The sequence below is a fragment of the Tympanuchus pallidicinctus genome, unplaced genomic scaffold (genome assembly GCF_026119805.1).
Source record: "Tympanuchus pallidicinctus isolate F22 unplaced genomic scaffold, pur_lepc_1.0 scaffold8, whole genome shotgun sequence".
Taxonomy (NCBI): domain Eukaryota; kingdom Metazoa; phylum Chordata; class Aves; order Galliformes; family Phasianidae; genus Tympanuchus; species Tympanuchus pallidicinctus.
In genome coordinates this window covers 8893865-8915103 of record NW_026294802.1, presented here as the reverse complement: position 1 = coordinate 8915103, position 21239 = coordinate 8893865, and the positions used below count along the sequence as shown (strand labels likewise).

The following is a 21239-nucleotide window of genomic DNA, read 5'->3' as shown; positions in this document are numbered from 1 at the left end:
CCCTTTTCAATTGTGTGAGAAACTATCCCACTTGAATGTTACCCTTAGTGGAGTCATGTCCTTGGTTGTGTAAATAGAAGAGTAAATTAACTAGACAAAGCTTATTTTTTATAATAGATAAAGGAATTATGGAAGTTTATGGTCAGCCTATGAGGATTCTAGACAGTTTGAAAATAGGAATATTTATAAGAGATAGTGTTTTGACTTATAATTCAACTAGTTCAACATCTTGCAACAAGCAATGATTTAAAAGTTGAAATCCTTAACAGTAACATAGATGGCTGATACTAACCTCTGTCATGTTATGAGTATTAACCTTTGGGACCCTATCCCAGGTCATATTCAGGAAATAAGTCTTAAATTTCTACCACACAGAAATGCTGGTAAGACTATTCCTTTGCACACTATTCTAAATGTAGCTAAAACATACTTTTCATTCTTGTCAAATTCATGCAGTGTTTAAAAGGGAGAATGTTTTTAGTGCAAAGATAATTTTAGGCTGAGCGTGTGAATACGATATGGTTTAGGAACTTCCAGTCAAATCCACAAACACTAAAGCAAATCATTGTGGAGTACAAACAGGGCCCTCACTAGGAGGAAAAGGTACATTGCTGTAAGCCTGATCACAGCACCTATCATAGAACAAAAAGGAAAATGTACAGTAAAGGCCAATAGACACAGAATCTCATTAGAACATAATAGCTTTACTTAGATTTATAGCAATTTGTTTTTCTGCTCTACCAATTAATATAGTAAACTTTGCTCTATGGCCTTGGAAAATATGAAAAGGAAAAGTAAGTCTTGGAACATTACTCCTTCATTACTTTGAAATCTCACATTGAGAATAAAATAACATCTCTATCTTACGAGCCTAAAACTATCAGTGTGTACACATTTGAGGTTTAGATACTGCTGTTCCAGAAATCTGTACTTTGCAGTGTTGGAATATAGTTGCCCATGATAACCAAAACTCAATATCCTGTGCAGTTTTACAAATATTATAGGTCTCCTATCACAAGTTTTGGTCAGAAATTACGCACCTTTGCAGTCTTGTCTTAACTATCAGTAGGCACAATTGTTATCCAAAATCTATAGTGTAGACCAGACCTAAACACTACTATTACAGCCCAAAAGTAATTTCACATGTTCAGAAAAGTAAGGAGATACACAAAACCTGAGCAACATCATGGCCAGCATGCTCTACTGACTCTGTTCTAAACAGGGAAGTTAGAATAGACAATCTCCAGAGATTCTTTTCAAGCTCAACTGTTCTAATTCTGTGATGGTGCTGTGGTTTAACCTGCAGGTGGCTAAGCAACAGGCAGTCATTCACTCACTTCTCCATACTTCCCAGTGGGATGGGGAAGAGAATAAAAAAAACCAAACAACAAAGTAGAACTCATGGATTGGGATAAAACTATTTACTAAGAGATAAGAAAAAGGATATTAGTCATGACAATTTATATATACATACGAATGTATATGTAACAAGTGATGCACAAGCAATTGCTCACCATCCCTCCAACTGATGTTCAGACAGCCATCTGGCGAGCAGAAGAGAGGGAGATGAACTTCCACTCCCTTCAGAACTCCCCTTTTGCATGATGTCATATGATATGGAATATCCCTTTGGCCAGTTTAAATCAGCTGTACTGATTCTGTCCCCTCCCGGCTTCTTGCCCTCCACACCTCTAGCCCTTTGCTGAGAAACTGGAATGGCCTTGGCTTTGTACAGTAAACACTGGTATGTTATCAACATGGTTTTTCTCTTAGAACCAAAACATTGCATCATACTAGACACTCTGAAGAAAACAATTCAGTCCCAATTGAAACTAAGACAGACAGAAAGATGGCTGAAGCCAGATCTGGAAGTCAATGGTTTCTTTCCTGAATCACAGTTCAAGGCTATTAAAGCTATTGCTAGGAAAACAGGCGAAAACTGAGCTGAGAAGGGAGTCCTGAAGTATGGAGTGGGAAGCAAAAAAGGAAAGGAGAGAATTCCAGGCATTGGAAGTGGTAAAGACATGGGAGATACTTCATCATAATCTTTTGGTCATGTGCAATCCCTTTCATGGTCATGCTGAGCTTACAGTTCTATTCCTGAGGACAGCCAGGAAAAAACCATTAATAGCAGAGTAGTTTCCACCTCCCTAAAGAATGATAGCCCTCTCTGGATGACCTCTGAAACAGACTTGTCAGCCAGGAAAGGGCTCTGTGCACTCAATAAGCAGCTTACTGTTGTGGTCCTTCCCTAGGAGACATGCTCACTGGAGTTCCCAAATGCCATTCTCAATAATCCCATTGCCTAATATGGTGCTTTGTCAAGGCATTGTCAGGGGACTGATGGTGGAGAAATTGTTTCCAGCAGGAACTCTTCAAACCTTTGGGAGAAGAAGATTCTTCGATGACTTGGGACCAGCCTCTTGACTGCTGGGGAAGGAGGCCATTGAAGATTTGTTGAATCCTGTGAACAACTAGATCGATCGATACTTCCGATCCGTTTTGTCTTCTGCTAAGCAACTAAATCTAATTTCTGTGTTCCGGTTTTTAAGGAAAAAAAAAAAGGTTTCCTCTTTGCAGTTCTTTATTGAAGAAGTCAAGACTGTTGCATTTCAGTGGATTGTGTTATGCTAAAAGCAGACCTTGGTTTACTCTTTGGATTTGAAACTTCCAAAGCAGTTGACCATATATGTTTACAAAAAGAAAATGAATTAACAGTGTTCTCTACATGGCTATTAAGAAAGAATAACATATTAAGAAGTGTGTTTAGCAAATAAAGTGAAAGCACAAATGTCACTTGGTATAACAGATCCAGAAATGCTTTCATCTCTCAGTCATGTCATGAGATGCATTCAGGATCTAGTTTGATATAGGATATGAGCACTTGGAGCCAAGACATTTTTCATTTGTGATTTATAATTATACATGCACACATACACCACTGAAAACCAGCAGGAGATGCAACTTGACCCATTACCAACAATTTTCCATTACTGTTCCACATCCACTACATTCAACTTTTCATGTAAAATAAGACTTAAAGTCTTTAGCTATGGATATAGATAAATAAGCTTTAAAAAGTTCCACAACATACCTATGAGCTAAAATTATGAAAATGCTTAAGAACTTTGTCAGTTGGGGCTATCATTATTTAAAACTTTAATTCTATTTTAGGCCTTGCTGTACTGACATCCAACCTGCAATAACCACAAGGTGCTTTGGCGGGAAATTGACAGGATACTTACATGTAATGGACAGTTTTCAAAGGCTCTAAATTCCCTGTTCCACCATCTTATATGACAGCAAGAAGCATAGAAACTCCCTGACATCATATCTATTACTTTTCACATTGAAGTGTAAACATAATGAGACATGCTGACAGCTCTAAGAGTCCCCAGGTCCTACTTTACTACCATGCTGGAGTGTTGCAGGTAACCTCCAGCATACTGAGAAAGTGGTCTGGTTGTATGATCCTTCTTATCTTCTGACTTCGTAATCATGAGCAGATTTGCTTGGGGCAGGCTTATGAAGAATGCTCATCAGTACTGGAAAATGAATAATGTCTCTTTTCCCTCCGTATGAGAAGAAAATGACCTTGAGCACTAAATCAGGGCTTGCACAAATTGTAAATACAGCATTTCAAAAACCCTGGGTTAGAACATTCACAGGAGGGAGGAGGAAAGTTTCCTGCATTTTTTTCTTCCTGCAGTTAAATGTAGATTGTTTGCAACCCAGCAAAGATTCTGATTTGAACAACCAAAGGATTCAGGATCTTACCCAGTCTGACCAGAAGGCTTACTCCCATTTACCTGAAAATGAAACCAGATCTATAACTGCATCACCATGGATACAGATACAATATCTGTTTGTGCAACAGCAGCATGTTAAAGTGACTTTCATATGTCAAAGAGCACAAGGATGATCACCTAATGCTTTTTGTCACAAAGGCCTGTCAACTTGTGTCACATTTAAGTAGGTGGATTAAGTTCATGGATACAGCTTCGAGGGATCAGACAAATATAACTATTACGTAGACATTCCCAAAGTGCTGACTCTGCTTGTCAAACAAAAATAGACAAAATACTAGTTTGAGGAGAGAGTATGGCTCACCCCAACCCTTGAGCAATTGTATGTAAGGAGTCTCCCTCTGAGTGCAGCCACAAATGATTTCACCATTTTCTATGAGTCACTTCATTCCGGTCTGTACAGAGTCATAGGGTCATCAGTGATGTGATGAAAAGCTACAGTCTCATCTTTTGGAAGACAGGAACTTGATCAATTAAATGAGAGATACTAATGGAGCTTAATGAGCATTATTTTGGTAAACAGTAATGTTAGGTGAACTCAGTTTAAATGACCTGGAAGACAGAGACCTAGAACCAAAACCATTTGTAAACATTGGAAATGCTTCTCTTGCATTCAGTTTGACTTAACTTGAAATCAATACACGCTTTTGGGTTTTTTTTTCAGTAAAGAGCAGAACACTCAGCAGTCTGCAAAACATGAGCACAATCATTCAGACAGGGTTTTCTGTCTGCTTCATGAGTCTGAGCTTTTCACCGACAAATATAAACACTTGCTTTTTAGAATATCCATAGACATGGATATGTCTATGTTACCTTTAAAATAAAGCTACAGAAGGCATTTCAAACACAATTCAATCCCAGGTCGTAAGGTGGTTCAGACTCCAGACTGTAGATTAAAAAGGCTGAATTGAAAAAGCAGTGGTGTTCTCATGCCTTGCCTACTTTACTATTATTGTGGTCAAGAATGTGATGGAATCAGACTGATAAAATTATTATTATTTCTATTTTCTGCTTCTGGTTGTAATGATGATATAGACAGATGACAGTGTCTGATTTGGCTCTCTTTTACTGTTTCTGATTAGACATGAAAGTGATGGCCTCAGGTTAAATTCTGTTTGTAATTATTTATGTTTTTCAGCAATTAAAAGCTTCATAATCCAGTGATGCATGTACAGGTGGAGAACAGAGCAAAAATTAAATAAGTAAAGAATTTGATTCAAGGTTTAGTTTTATATATGATTAAATTTAAAACCATACCTAATGAGGAACACACAACAACAAAAAAAACCCACAAGAATAATAACTAGTCTCATCATGCAATCTCATCTACAATACTGATTCAGAAACTAATTATTTCCAATTATATAGGATTTCAGGGGCCACAGAATCAGGTCAAACCATCATAAGATGAAAGCAGAAAAATCCCTGATTAAGAAAGATTAAAAAACTGAATAAACAGTTAGAAAAGCCCAGCAACAGTGAATTCTGTGGAGTAGAAACCAAAGCAAGAGATTCTGTCTTCATTGTTACTGTGAGTATGGTGGTGCAAAGAAACAGATGTCATTTGGGTAATGTTTGTGTTCCTTGCAGGTCCCATTCTCCTATGATGATGTTAGTAAGTCAAGTCAAACATGTGAGTGTCCACAACTTCCTCATTTCTTATGAGAACTTTGCTTTCATTTAGAACTTTACTTTCATTAACAAGTGAAGAGCATTGTAACCATGAGCTTCAACAAATATCATTTCCTTAATAAACTCTGTGTTTTCATAACTGTGTTCTCCTAAGTTTGTGCAAGTAGGCTGTCCAATAAAGGGCTACATCACTTATACATAAGAAATAATCCTGAACATATATCACATCTGGTAAGAAAGAGGAAGCCATCAGCAGTTAGCACCCTCATCAGGTGGTGCAAGACCTCCTTGGCAAGCTTGACATTGTGTACATACTGTAATGGGGAACTAGAAAGCTGCCAAGAGTTGACAACATTTAAAATAGAAAAAATAAAGTTAAAATAGGTGCTGTAATTCAGTTATCAAGTTATCATGCTTTCTCAGGTTCATTTTTATCCTACTTAATCCACAAAGCACCAACATGTGGGAAATAAATTTCATTTGTGTTTCCTTGCTATTTCCACTGTATTTTTCTTCTCTTACTCTTTATTCCAAAAATGAAACCATAAAAGATGGCTGCTGAGCACTTACACATCTAAAAGAAAAAACAGTATTTATGCTTGTGTCTCACAGACTGGCTACAGCTTGAGGGCCACAGTTAGCTGCATTTTTTGACTTTCTAATTAATTCCTTCATTAAAAAAGGCCTATTTTTAACTTCCAAAACTGAAATTTTTGCTATTGCTCCCAAGATACTGTAGTTCAGCTATGAATATGCACTCTGACTTTTTTATAATGTATGTTTAAAAGGTCTTAAGGTCTGTAAGCTGATCATGCACGCTCCTAAACCTGATGGTCTCCATTGTGTTCGCTAGCGACCCATAAGTGGCGCTGCTGGCCAGCAACATTCGCAACACTGATCTGAATCCCATCCCAGGTGTGGCTGTTTCCCAGGGAGCAGAGAAGAGGCAGAGCAGGTATGATTCCCATCTTAAGGTTAAAAATTAATAATCTGGCTCAGAGATCAAAATTCAGTGATCCGTGTTTTAGCATTTACTGTGATAAAAGACACAAATGCGTGGAAAGGCAGATTTTGTTATCTGTGAAATTCAGGAGACAATTTTATACAGAACAAGATGCACGAATACAGCACAATTATGATATCTTTAGGCCTACTCAGTATTGCTACAATTTTTTTATGTACCAGGTTGCGCATAGAATAATTTGTTTCTGGCTGCAGGTACTAATAAGAAACAAAGCACAGCCAAGTGAAATTCTGCTTTAAATAGCCCACATTTAATTGATATTTGTTTCGTATTTACTGAAAGATGTCAAGTCACTCATCAGAAAAATGTGTGAAAAAGTATGGCAAAAGTATACTTTTTTCTCAATTTTTTTTTCTTTCATTGCAATAGTTTGTAAATGATTTTTCTGTGAAAGCAAATACTTTCACTTAGTTCAGAAGATTCCCTAGGGAAAAATGGAAGCAAAAGGCACCACAATGTGATACCAGAGATAGCAGGGCAGAGAGGAATGCTGAATTCCTTTTTGAAAGCTGAAAAACATGATAAAGGGGACTAAAGGTTATTGGATTACAAGCTTCAGAAAACAAAGATCTGCTGCTTGGGAACTGCACTAATTTATTACTCACATTTAACAATATATTTTCTATGACAGTTGTATGTCTATCTATAGAATAAAAGTCAGCAATAAAATTGAAAGGGCAGTCATACTGAGTACATAACCATGAGAACTTTCCTACAGATCATTCAGATAATTTCCCAACCAGGTCAGGAAACATTCTGATTAGAAAAATCACTCTTGCTTGACCCAAATCACAATATCTTGTTTTGCTGAGCCATCCTGAAATATTTCACTCAAAATCAAGAAAATAACTCACACTATATTTTTACGGGAGCTGTGTCATAGATCCAATGGTCTGCATAACTGGAGTGAGTTCCACAAAGGACCACATCTCCAGTGCACTTGTCCCAGGTTGGTCCTGAGAGTCATGCAAGTATGTGCCCATCGGTGGGAAGCCATTTCTCTTCACTCTTAGGGGAAATGAGAGCATCAGCATAAATCTGCCATAATATGAATTCACATGACATATTTTTTGCAAATTAAAGTGAAACTTTTGAGATGTGTTGATGGGTTTTATTTTAATCAAATTTTTGAATAAAATATTTCAACAATTAAAAATGGAAATCTGTAGGTATTCCCATCCCATAGTTTTTGAAATATCAACTTTTCTTTGAAGTTCAGAACAAAAACAAACATGTAAATATTGAGATTTTCCCAGAGGTCAATTTCTCAGTTGTTATCTGCTCTTTGTCAAAGCAGTAAGTATTATAAATGCGTCTAAGCACTGTCACCAGCGTGATCAACTAACAAATAAAAGAATTTGCTTCAGGATTACCTGACAGTGGGTGGCAGATGATCTGATACTCTGTAATTTTTTTCAAGAAAGAGAAGATTTCAAGACTTCCTTCATGGAAGAGAAGTCCCCTCAAATGTGTACTTTAGTACTGAGCCTCCTCTTATGAGACGAATTCTTATAGAATAGTATTGCAACAAGAAACCACGACACAGGCCTGTCAGGAATGTAGGTGATTAGAGATCATTTCAAATAGCATCATTAACAATCCATTACTTATGTCTACCTGATGCTAACAATGCTAATTTTCAGTCATCAGGCTTGCGGGGAAAAAAATCATGACCAACACTTGCAGCATTTCAGTTGAATTTATTTATTTTTCTTCACTTGAGAAGTAGGGTAATGGCATCTGCTTTCTTAGTTTACTAAGGATAACATACGGGCTACGAAATGTAGAATCATAAAATGGTTTAGGTTGGAACAGACCTTAAAGCCATCGAGCAGCTCAGTCTGCCTAGAATCCCATCAAACCTGGCCTCCAGTGATGGGGCATTCACAGTTTTTCTGGGCAGCCTGTGCCAGTGCCTCGACTACTCCTTGAGAGAAAAATGTCCTCCTAATGTCCAACCTAAATCTTTCCTCTTTTAGTTTAAAACTGTTCCTGCTGGTACTGTCATTATCACACATAAAAAGTTGGTCTCTCTACTGTTTATAAGCTGTTTTTAAGTACTGAAAAGGCCACAATTAGGTCTCCCCAGAGCCTTCTTTTTTCCAAACTGAACAAGCCCAACTCCCACAGCCTATCTGCATAGAAGATGTTCTCCAGCTCTCTGAGCATCCTAATGGCCCTCCTCTGGACCCACTTCAACAGCTCCACAACCTTCTTGTGCTGGGGGTCCCAGGCCTGGACACAGTACTTTCTTACAGTATTTGCCAGATGTGGAAATATTGGTGATAGCTAGATGGCTGGATTGGATGATCTTAGAGGCCTTTTCCAATCTTGGTGATTCTGTGCTTCCATGGGACTTGACAAAGGCGGACCCTGCTGCCAGGCCTTTTTTGATGCAGCCCAGAATGCAATTGACCTTTCGACCTGCAAGAGCACAGTGCTGGCTCATGTCCAGCATTTCATCCACCAGGACTCCCAGGTTCTTCTCCACAGTGAGTTTTTCTCCCAGTCTGTACGCATATCTGGGATTGCCATGATCAGCTGCACTTGGCCTTGTGAACCTCGTGAGATTCACATGGCTCCACTTTTCAAGCTTAACCAGGCCCCCTTGGATGATATCGCTTCCTTGTCTCGTACCAACTGCACTACTCTGTTTAGTGTCATCTGTCAACTTGCTGGGGGTGTACTTGATTCCACTCTCTAGGTAATTGACAAAGATTTTAAAGATCTCCAAATGCAAAATGGACCCATGAGGAATGCCACTTATCACCAAGCTCCACCTGGACATAGAGCCATTGGTCACTATCTTCTGGCTGTGACTATCCAAACAATTCCTTATTTGCTGAAGAGAAATTTAGGGGCATTTGCCACCCAAAAATAATTTGTAGTTAATTCTGGAGAACAACTTTTCAGAAAGCTTAACTGGTAATTCAGGAAAGATCCCAGCCACTGAAAGAATGAAATGTTGCCCTAAAATTCAGAAATGTAATTACTTAATGGGATTGACATGTCTTGGCCTTAGTTCTTTTTTTTTTTTTTTTTTTTGTAAGCATGTTTGATTATGAATATTTATTGTGGATCACATGTTTGGAATTGTTATATTGAAAAACATTCAGGAGCATTTTGCATATGGGGAGAAAAAGGACATTTTCTGTACATAAACATTTAGGACATCTAATGTATCAAAGACATATGGCACTTTGGTGAATCACAAACCAATAGTTGTATATATGACAGTCATTTATGCCCCTATGTGGTTGTTAGGCTCAGTAAATTGCATACATCCTTGTATTTTAATACAATTACATTTTTTACTTCTTAATTTCATTCTAAAATATTGAAAGTAAAGCATCTGATAACTGTGAGAATTATAAGCCTTCACTTCAAAAAATCATTTAACTTTGTCTTTAGGGAAAGCAACACAGCATGATGTTTGCAGACCAACTGTGAAGGATTGCATCAGTAAATCAGTTAAGTGTTATATATAAGAAAAAGCTCTTTACAGTGCATCATAGCAGAATGCCTTTGAGACGCTGTTGTGAATAAGAGTCACAGCTCACTGAATATACTTTCTCTCCAGCTGAAAAAATATTCTGCGTAAGAGGAAAACCTTCATTGCAAAACATGGAAACAAAAAACAAGGGCAAAGAAAAAGGGGCAGAGGACAGAGGTCAGATTTCCCCTTTAAAAATAGGGCTAAGGAAAGCTTAGATGAAAGATTAGTAAGGCTGGAGGGAATGCCGTGGAAAAAATGTCATCAGGCATCTGACCCTCTGTGCCTTCACCAAAGTCTGCATCTGTGGAGGAGTGGCAGTCACAGCCTCCCTTGGTATAACAGCTCCTCTTTGGGTCTAAAATAAGGTTTTTGGCCTAGATACTATGCTCTTATAAAAACAGATGATGCCAAGTGTGCTGTGTTGTGTGTATGAATATCTGCAACTGTGAATATCGCAGCACGAGGCCCAGAGGCTATTAGTTGGTGAATTACTCCATCTGCATGGCACTTCTTGTGCGACTGTTCCTAGATATCTCTAGCTAAAGACATTCTCCACATCACCATAGATGACAGCTATTCAGCAACTGTGTCTTGTTGGTCTTTCTAGTCCATTGCCACACTGGAGTGGTGTCTAAGGAATAAAATCTATCCCACTATCTGAACCAGTAAGTTTTTCATCTTTGGTCTCCTTCAGATTTAGCTGCAACTGTGTTTAATTCAGTTTCGTCACTGCTTCAGGGTTTTGAGAGAACACAAAATTTGGAACAGGCTTTCAGACTGGATTTGCATTATGGCTGAGCAAAACATGGATCCTGATGAAGAAAAAAAACCAATTTGATCTACTTTGTGATTTAATTTTCTCAGCCTCAAGAATGTTGCATTCAAGTTGGTTCTATAACAATAACTGGAGCAAATGCCTCTGCAATTTATGACAATGCACACAGACCTAAGAGTTATAAATCTGTATTAAAAGAGAATCTTTCCTCATCTGTGTCTCCGTGTTACCACCTACTGGCATTTATGACCAAAATTAGGAAGGTATTCTGAGCCTGTAAGACATTATGAGTGTGTATTTTAATACAGATGCCTCTCAGGAGGCATCATGGTGTGATTGAACGCTTTCAGAAACTCACTAAAACCACCATTTGATCTTGTGGAGAATTAAATTAGAACAGAGCTTTTTGAAATAATCACCCGATCAAAATAACTTGCTGTAGCCACCACATACAAGGGCAACTGTCCTAAGAAGTAGATCACATTCTACTTTCAATTAGACGTAGGGCCAGGGTATAGCAAATTATGTAAGAAATGGTTTGGAATCTCTGATGAAAGGAGACCAGTGACTCTCCTGAACATGTCCCACTGCTGCAAGACACAAGAGGATTCTCTTCATGCTGTCGTATCATTACACTCTGGGGAGTATGGAGGCAGGATATAGGGGGCCTCTCAGTATAAATTGAATCACCCAGCTGCGCTCCCAAACCCTGATACTGCCACTTTCTGTACTGCATGACAGCCACATTCACTAACGTGCTCACAAATTGTCCTGCTCCTCAGGGTCTTCTGGAACATAAAACTTCCTCCAAGACTAAGCCTGGGGAAGTTTCTCAGATGTGTTACTCCTTCAATGGTACAGACAGCACAGATAAGACAGTGTCAATGACTCTCCTCTGGCAGAGACCCTGAATCCCACTGACTGCTCTGTGGAGATGCCATTAGCAATGCAGATATAGATAATGGGGAGAACATCCAGAGAGAAATTGTTTTGTGAGTGCTGTCCTTTTTCAGGTCTCTGAACAGAAATCTGTCAATCTTCATACTTCTTGAATCCACAGTTTCTTTCTTTCTGATCCTACAATCTCTCAGGAGAATGTGAAGTTTGACTGGAACTGTCATCAAAACTGTTGCTGGAATATCTTCCGAAGTCATATATATTTTTTGTCAAGCACAGAACCAAACGCTGGCTTTAATTCGCCCTTTCTGTAAGAGCCTGCATCTTGCTGATGCACTTGCTAGTTCAGTGTGCTTCAAAAACAAAAATAATACATGATAAATTAGGGGGAAATAGGAATTAATGAAGATTCCCAACTCTGCATGTGTTTTGCAGAGCACAGTGCAGAATTATCGTAAGTGCTTTATTATTTAACATATAAAGGGCTTGCACCTCATGGCTTGAAATGTCCATGATGTAACCACTCATTCATTTAAAAATCTAAATTTCTTTTAGAATCTGAGCTAAAAGTTAGGGGAATTATATCAATTAATATTTATTTGAATAGGAATGCAATTTACTGGTTTTTTTCATCACCAATATAAAAAAGAATAAGTAAATTTGAGTTGATTTAAACATTCATCTTTGCCATGAACCAAAATGCACTGAATCTTTCATATCAGAAACAGAAAAAATAAAAGCAACTAGATCTCTCAAGTCACAAAATGGCAGTAGTAGCACCTTTTTTTTAACCAATTACCCTGTTGATCAGTGCACCCAGCAGGCTACAGAAGTGTGCATCCTCCTCTACCCCAAGGAATCTGATCCCAAATATTTGTATACAGTGACAGTACAACTAAGTTATGCATGCAAATAATGCTGGAGTTGAACACTCCTCGTAAAACTGCCCATTACTGAAACTTTGTAAATGTTAATTGGGAAAATTACAGAGAGTAACTCTTCAGCTTTACTGTTCCTTGACATTCAGATTCTGCAGCATATCCTTTTGGTTCCTAGCTGTCACTGCAGGATGTTGCGGATCTGCAGTCTCAGGTCCTCAGTCTTACCTACCAGCCCCAAGTGGTTATTTCATATGGCAGTAGGCATCTATGTTTAGGCAACTGCTGGCTGGTTAGCTGAAACTATTTTGGGTTCCACCGAGTTCGGCAAGAGAGAGGACAGAAGCTCATTTGCTTCCATTTGTGTATCTGTTTCCTAACTTGGACTTCAGCCATTGCAGTGTAAAGATCATCAGGACCTTTGTATGACTGAAAGCATATAAAAATTTTCAATGGACTGTCTTGGACACTCATGTCAAATCAGTTTTCTCTTCCTAACTCCTAAAATGCCATCAACTATCCAAAGCAAACTAATAAAATCCTCCAGAGTACATCAAAACCCCTGGTGAACAACAGAAAAATGGCTTCAAATGTGAAAAAGAGAAAGATTCTATTTTCTGGAGTCTTCAGGAATGGCACATCTGTAGTGACTGAGAATGAGGTGAGAGGGATGGATGGGATGAGAAACTGATGACTGCAGCTGCATAGCTGTAACAGCTACATTGTTCTACATGGTCCAGAGAAAAAGACATTTGTAGTGAGACTGAGAAAACCGTGCTTACAGCTAAAGTTAATGATGTTTCTGTTCTTTTGTCTTCTTCTTTTTACTGGTGTTTGCATTCAGTGCAAAGCCACATATTATTGTCTGAATGAGAACAAATTTTCTGCCCTCATTCTAAAGTAATTATTACATTAGGATCTCCAGTTCAGTGGAGTTTCTGCATTCTCCTGAGTGGGGCATCTGGTATTTGGCCTTATCCTTAGAAAAAAATCCATAAGTATTTTCTTTTTTAACATGTTTTGTACTTTCAGTTTAAGAAACCCCCTGGATGTCCCCTCCTGAAATAGATTCTTTTTTATTATAAGACATATCATTCCCAAGGACCACTCATGCATGTGGCAGCTACTATTGTTTTGATAACCAAAGTCTCCCCAGTAGAAACTCCCATCTTGTTTAGTATAAAATGAAGGAACTCATCCAGTTTTTTAAGGATCAGAAGCATACTGTATTTTTTTTTTTTTTCAAAGCTCTCTTAAAGTGATATATTTAGGAGGCATGAGGGGAAAGAACTGGACAGTCCTTTATTTATCTTCCCAACAGGTGCAGCATAGGGAGGCACAAAGGCAGCATTTGCTAATTTCAGTTCTGCCAAGTACAGGCACCCTCTGTTCTGCTGAAAAGACAGTTCCCAACTTTCCTCCTAAACTCAGAGGAGTTTTGATTTTAATGTGATCATGTTAAGTATATCTCCCATGCACAGATGCATTGTTTTTTTCAAAGGGTGATGAGATTTTTAACTCATGTAAAAATAACAGATCAATCTGCCTACACTAATATTAAAATAAAATTAGAGCACTGTATAAGAAACTTTCCTACAATTTACACCATGGGAAAAAAAAAAAAAAAAAAAAAAAAAAAGATAAATGAACCAAACTGAAACAGATCAGATTTGAGATTTTCTGTAGAGCAGCCTTAAACTTTAGCATGGTGGAGGTGGGATGTCAAAGAGCAAATCTGAGGCGTTCTGGTATCTCAGAAGGAAGTGTGGGAGCAACACTTGGAAATGAGCTCTGAGAGGGCAAGGGAAGTCTAAGAAAAACTCAGATCCCAACATGCAACAAGATCTATGCAGGAGGACACAGCTCTACAGTGTTCAGCATGGGAGCAGTGCCCACCGCAATGAAGATAATTATAACAGTAAGGCATACATTTGCTTTCCAATTGTAATAGCTTTAAATTTATCAGCAAGAGCTGATAATTTTCTGAAGAACTGTTAGAGAAAAAAAGATAAGGGGTTAGGGTTTCCACCTCCCCTCATCCATCACAATTCATTCACCTATGACTTCAACACAGTGCCTGTAAATGATTCATATGGGCCTGGCTGTGAGTGATTGGGCTCTGAGGTAGATAGAAGTAATAGGAACGCGTTTTACAGTCAGCCCTGCAGAGGGGCAATGATAATGGCAGAAGATAAATGTCTGTGTGCTTTCCTTGTGTCTTACTGAAGCACATATCTACACAGCAAAGACAGCAGCAGCTGCACTACCCAGTATGGTGCCATAATAAAATGATTATACAGGTTCAGCCTCCTCCATGAAAAGCACTAAGCAATGTTATACAATATTGACACGCAAGGTTCCTGAATTTTCAGGAAAACTTTCCATCAGCAGTGTTAATTTTGACAGAAGTCAAATTTACACACTTAGGCTGAATTTCCTTTCAACTTTTTGTCCACCTCTGAAAACGTATCTAGTCTGGAAAATATAATATTAAAATAAATATCACTTTAATTCATTTTTCTCCATCCTTAATACTGAGATTGATTTCCTGCTGGAATGTTGCTTTACATGAATACTTACATGATTTATGTGACTAGCTTAGGTAAAACTTATGGGGTCTGTTACGTTGGTGCACCTGATTGTGTTTTTAAATAGTTAAATATTATAAGTATAATGCAAGTATAACTATATAAAAGACATATAATGAAACAAAACTGGTCATATTTCAAAGTAACAGCTGTTTCAGCTGGGTTTCTTCAGGGAGAGTAGTGTTGTCACATCTTCAAAGCAGTCTCTACTGATAAGCCTGTTTACCTCCTTTCACAAATTGCTTTATGTTTCAGGGACTGTCCTTCAAACAGACAATATTTGCACATGCTTATCTTCAGAATTTTAAAATCTCTGTTGTTTATAGATCTAAAAGAGTTTTACTAAAGCACTGGATAACATAAACACGCTGATTTTTTATTTTGATTCCTTGCCAATATGTGACTGCTCCGGGCAGAGCTTGCATACCCTTAGAAAATGAAGTTGGCAGACAGTTGATAAATGCTTTGGCTTAAAATTTGGAATGGTCTCTTAACTCATGGCCATGACTTATTTCCTAGATTGGAGAGAATAAATAAGGCAAATTTAAAGAGCTGCCTACTGGGGACTGACTTGCACCTGTCCCTGTGGGATGATGCCCACAAATAGTCTGAAGCCATTGCTCTTGAGAGACTTGGCACGCCTACAAAAGCATATCCAAATGCCATGGCCTGTCACAGTTTAAGAGGACACCTAATTAATGGGCAGACCTTATTATGAATATTGGTAAAAGGAAAGGGAGAGAGAGGAAAGATCATCTGACTGATTATAATAAATTACAGGAAGTAATTAGGTGAGAGAGGGTTACTCATTAGTTACCAGAAGAACGAAAGGCCATTAAAGTTAAATGCACTGATAAAGGTCTTTGGCATCACAGTCTTATTCTAGTCATCCACTGGGATCAGCTAACAGAGTGCCCATGATCTAGTCTTCACCTTGTGAAATTTTAAATAGACCGAGATAAAGCTATCTCACAACAGCATGGCCACGTACCTCGAGAAGGCTACAGCTGATGTGACTATATAGGACTTTGACTCTTTAGGAGTACAATAGAGGCCTTAAATCATTAGTTATGGAAGTCTATTTCTACAGTGACAAATTCCATTAGGCTGAAGTGCTCCAATAAACTTCTCTAAGCTGAGTGGTGAGTTTAATTTGGTGATCCTGTTTGTTAAGAGCATTTTGTGAGGCTCCACTCCTATCAAGCCAGGAAATTTCTCACTTTAGTAATCTAATGATCTTAAAATATCTCAGAGCATTCGACCTGAAATAAATCAGCCTGAGATCTTGCTTCTGCACTGTCTTTGAAATTCCTATTTACTTTAGAGACTACAGTGACAAAAATTGCAGAGCTGAGGTTTTCTTAACATTGAACTGTTAGCCAGTTTCTGATCACACAGCTGCTTCTTCTTGTGTATGCTTTTTTTAACTGAAAGGTCCTATGTGTGTAAATTGCTTCTTTTTGGAAAGCACTTGCTTAGGTGCTTCTGTAGAGCAGAAACTTTTTGCATTGCAGTCAGCTCAGGTTTCTCAGAGAGGGCATCCACAGATCCCTGCCAGAATGCAGTCCATGGTTCATTTTCATTACTTAATTGCCTTCAATACTTCACACACTGGAAGTTACCTTGGGAGTAGACATTTAACTGTAGAGCTACTACCGGTAGCTGCCCTGGTACTGTACTATTAATCGCACCAGTACCGCTACAGATAGTCTTGCCACTGGTAATGTACGTAATACATGCACTGCCACCAGCTCAGGTGAGTTCCTGATCTACAAAAAATCTTTTGGAAGCAGCTAATCTCTTAAGCACAATTTTATATATATATAATATATAAAATATATATTATATATTTATATATATAATATTATATATATATATATAATATAGATCAGGGTGATATGCATATATATATGCATATATATATATGCATATCACCCTGATATATATATATGCGTATATATATGCATATCACCCTGATCTACTGGCTACAAATAGGCTAGGTGCAATGAAGAAGAACCACCGTGCAGCCCGTACGAGTCACTTCTCCAGAGCTCATTCCTACTACAAACTCAAACGCAGTTAATGTGTAAGGCTTCAATACTGTTTATGTTCTGGTATTTGTTTCAGTATAAGTGTATGTGTTTTTTAGAGTCACTAACCTGTTTTGTAACACAGCAACACCATAATTGCTTTTCTATTAACTGTATTGTAAAGACATATTTAAAACAATCTAGTCTGAAAGACAATAACAGTCTTTTAAAGATAAGCCTCTGAACACTTTTTCTCCAAAACATATCTTTTACAGGTTCAGAAATATTTTAGTTTTTTTTTTTTCTTTTTTTTTTTTTGGTTGGCAGTCACAGAATGCCTTTTGGTTACACTGTGTAATATCCAGTCAAATAACAGATCAAATAAAAGGGACACTTAATACACATGTAAATCATTTGAATTACAAATAAGACACTCTAGAAGGGGCTTGGCTCTAGGTCTGATACAGAGGATTAGGCTTTAGTATTAATACGTGCACTTGGTGTAGCTATTTTCAGAGGAATACTTCATCCATCATTGTCCTCGAGCACTAAGGAGGACCAGTAAGTAAAATGATCACTTTAGTCTGTCAACACTACTTGCTGAAGATTCAGTTGTGCAAAAAGTTTAGTTTTCACATGTCCCAACCCCTATGGGGTGCTTCAACTGCCTAATGCTCCTGATAGTTGCTCTGCTCTTAGCTTCCACATAAATAGAAAATATTTTAAATGCATCTCAAATAAAGCAAGTTCTATCAATAGGATCAGAAGTACTCATTCACACTACATACGCGGGCTATCGTATCTTCCAAAAGTGGTGGGAAATAAATGTTACTTAATGATTTCTTTTCACAGTATCATCTTTAATCTTAAATTCAGTTTTGCATTTGGGAATGCATTAGGAAATCTATCTGCATACTTTCTTTGCCACTACTTTAATGCATGTACAGTTTGCCCGTTTATGACTTTGTAGAAGCTGTGGATATCACCAATGCTAAACAATAATCAAAATTTCTTACCAACACAACTAAACTAGAATGAAGACTTAATGAAGGGCTATAGAAGTAATGCAAGTGTAAGAGTCTTATTTAACTTAAATGTCCAAAATAGTTAAAAAAAAAAAGTGGCTAGCTCTTAGGAAGTTGTGAACTAATAGTCTCTCAGTGTTTCACACATGTTTGTATAGCCTCCAATGCACGTGATGTTGCATCTTGCTAGGAGACTATGTAAAGAGTTTTTTTTGCTGTCAACTCAATAGTTGACTAGTAAAGGGACTAGTATTACTGTTTTTATGTCTTTCTGAAATATAAAATAATAATTTCTGTAGTGTGGTAAAATGCATAATTCTAGTTCAATCTACATAGAAGAACTTACTACATTCTCCACTCTTGCATTCATTAGAAACTTAAAATTTTCATAAACATTTCTTCTCTGTTGAATTCCTTATGCAACTTAATTTTCAAGGGTAATGAAAAACATATCAAACATATCATGCTGCTTTTTTAAAGCATAATGAATGCATGTACCCTGTTTTCCAGAGTCTAGATACCAGTAACTGCACTTCAAAAATTCTAGTCAGCACAGTATGTGCTCAACCAAGTATTTTCTCAGTATCTCTGCACAGCCATTATCTAATGTCTAAAGTAGTGGGAGTCAAAGCAGTTCTGTCTTACATCTGAAACTATTCTCAGTTTAAAAGTATTGATGATCTGCCTTGATGTAATGAGGTTATACAGTTATCACTATTAGATGTCATTTGTTGCTGAAATGTTCAAGATGATCTAAAAAGCATTTTGCTCTTGTGTGTGTACTCATAATTCCTATAATTAAGAAATGTTCTGGTAATATTTGTTATGCTTACCATCTTTCTTGGTGGGTTCCGGCATTGTTATAAAGTTTCTTTATTCCTAGGGAGTTTCAGCCTTTCAGATGCAGTAAGTAGTAGCCCCAAGTCCAGCTGAGAGAGTGTGCAGATCAGTATGACAAGCAGAGGGTGAGAAGAATTCCTCTGCTTTATATACTGCAACTGAAATATCAATCAAAATAGCACCTCCTCTCTTTTCAATGCAAACACTTTGAAAATTGACAGTTATGGGAACCCCTCTCACATCTGTTGTCTACAGCCTCTGCTCCCTTGGCTTTTGGAAGGAATCTCTGCTGCATTGCATGGGGCTGATGAGAACATCTATAACTTTCTAAATTCAGCTGCAGTACTCACTCTCTGTCCCTCTTTGTAGCATGCAGACATGCATATGCACGCAGACAGAGGTTGAAAAGTGACTGCCAAGCTATTAAAGAACCCATTCTGCCTGCAGAACTTATAGGGACTTCTTGAATACTTTAATCCCATTTTCCACAATATAAGAGGGACAAATAAGTACGAGCAGAATGCTTTCAGTCAAACCTCACATCCTTCCTTGGAGAGAAAGTGGGATGCAGAAATGAAGGAGTGAATAGGAGAGAACCTTGTGGTATTAATGAAGTAAAAATGATTACTGTGCTCCTATTTGGAGCAATGAAGACCCTCCATGCCTCCATTCTGCTTATATTGCTACACTTTCTGGGGTCTTTTCCTTGTTTAAGTGTTTCTAAGGAAGAGATTCTCATTTTGGCTTAGCTAGACCCCATAGAATTAATTTCAGCACTACTACCTCACTGACTGGAATTGTCACTGCTGGGAGATACCTTCTCCTTTCCATCCATCCAGGAGATGAAATACTCTTTGCTTTTGACAAGCCAGGGAACATGATAGAAGGAATGCAAATCCAACCTCAGCACACGCACTGAGGTCTTAAACTCCTACTCTACTTAAACTGTGAATTGTAGACAATAGAAATACAGATCAAGTTCATCAGAGGGGACTAGGATTTATTTTCTTATGCACTTTTAGAATTTCAAGACAAAATAGCAGTGCAATAGCTAAAGGGATTGTGAAGGGTTTCATGTTATTAATATACAGGTATGTGTCCATATCATGATTGCGTGTTTGTAAGAAGTAGGATACAGACAGCCTGTACACTGTCTAAATACACTAAAATGTTGTATAAACCATACTTTACCTCTTTGAGGTAGATGAAAGAGTAGTTATTTAGAGATGAAAGAGTAGTTATTTGCCTTTTTATTCTCTATCCAACTCATGATTGCTTCCTCTGCTAGGCTTTCAGATATTTAGCCATTTAACATATATCATAAGTAATCGTTTCATTTCTTTCTTTAAAATATGAGATTTTCATATCATATTTCTCCATATCAGGATTTTTTCTGCCATACTCGCTGTGGTGCTTTATTATTTGACTAACTAATATACCTGTAAAACAGAGAGAAATGCAAAACTACTGCCTACACAATCCAACTCAAGCAGTACTAAAGGCTTTTTCCCCTTGGTTTCATATTACTGTTTAGGTAAGCCTCCTTATATCATTGAAATAATCCCTGTCCTTGGAAAGCAAACAGGATGCCTTAAATAGTTAACAGGGGATTTTGTATGTCAGTATAGGATTGTTGTGGCACCAGGAAATGAGTGCATGCACAGGCCTAATAATACTGCAGATACCATTTTTCACCAGGGAAAGGAAGCCATGCAGAGGCACCTGGACAGGCTGAAGAAATGGGCCCATGTGAACCTAATGAAGTTCAACGATGCCAAGTACAAGCTGTTGCACTTGGGCCAGTGCAATCCCAGGTATTTATGCAGACTGAGGGAAGAACCCCTTAAAAGCAGCCCTGCAGAGAAGGACTTCTATTGCCTACAAATTGAACTTGGAGAAGAGAAGGCTCTGGGGAGACCTCATTTTGGCCTTGCAATACTTGAAGGGAGCTTGTCAACATGCGGGGGAAAGGCTGTATACATGGGTTGACAATGATAGGATAAGGGGGAATGGTTTAAAATTAAGACGGAGGAGTTTAGGTGAGATAATAGGAGGAGATTTTTCACACACAGGGTGGTGACGCACTGGAACAGGTTGCCCGAGGAGGCTGTGGATGCCCCATCCCTGGAGGCATTCAAGACACAGCTGGATGTGGCTCTGGGCAGCCTGGTCCAGTGGTTGGCAGCCCCAGGGGGATTGAAACTAGGTGTTCTTTAAGGTCCTTTTCAACCCAGACCATTCTATGATT

The 21239-nt window shown here is 38.1% G+C and overlaps 1 protein-coding gene across 2 annotated transcripts in view; it reads right to left on the bottom strand.

The window, feature by feature from the left end:
* Positions 1 to 19172, bottom strand: part of MYBPC1 (myosin binding protein C1) — a 73068-nt gene extending 53896 nt beyond the window's left edge. The window contains exon 1 of one of the 2 annotated variants that reach the window (XM_052668770.1): positions 18985 to 19172. In XM_052668770.1, the coding sequence (XP_052524730.1) occupies positions 18985 to 19009 (25 nt within the window). In that variant the 5' untranslated portion in view covers positions 19010 to 19172. The remainder of the gene's footprint in view (positions 1 to 18984) is intronic. The other variant, XM_052668768.1, reaches the window with a different exon arrangement.
* Between the last annotated feature and the right edge of the window lie 2067 nt (positions 19173 to 21239).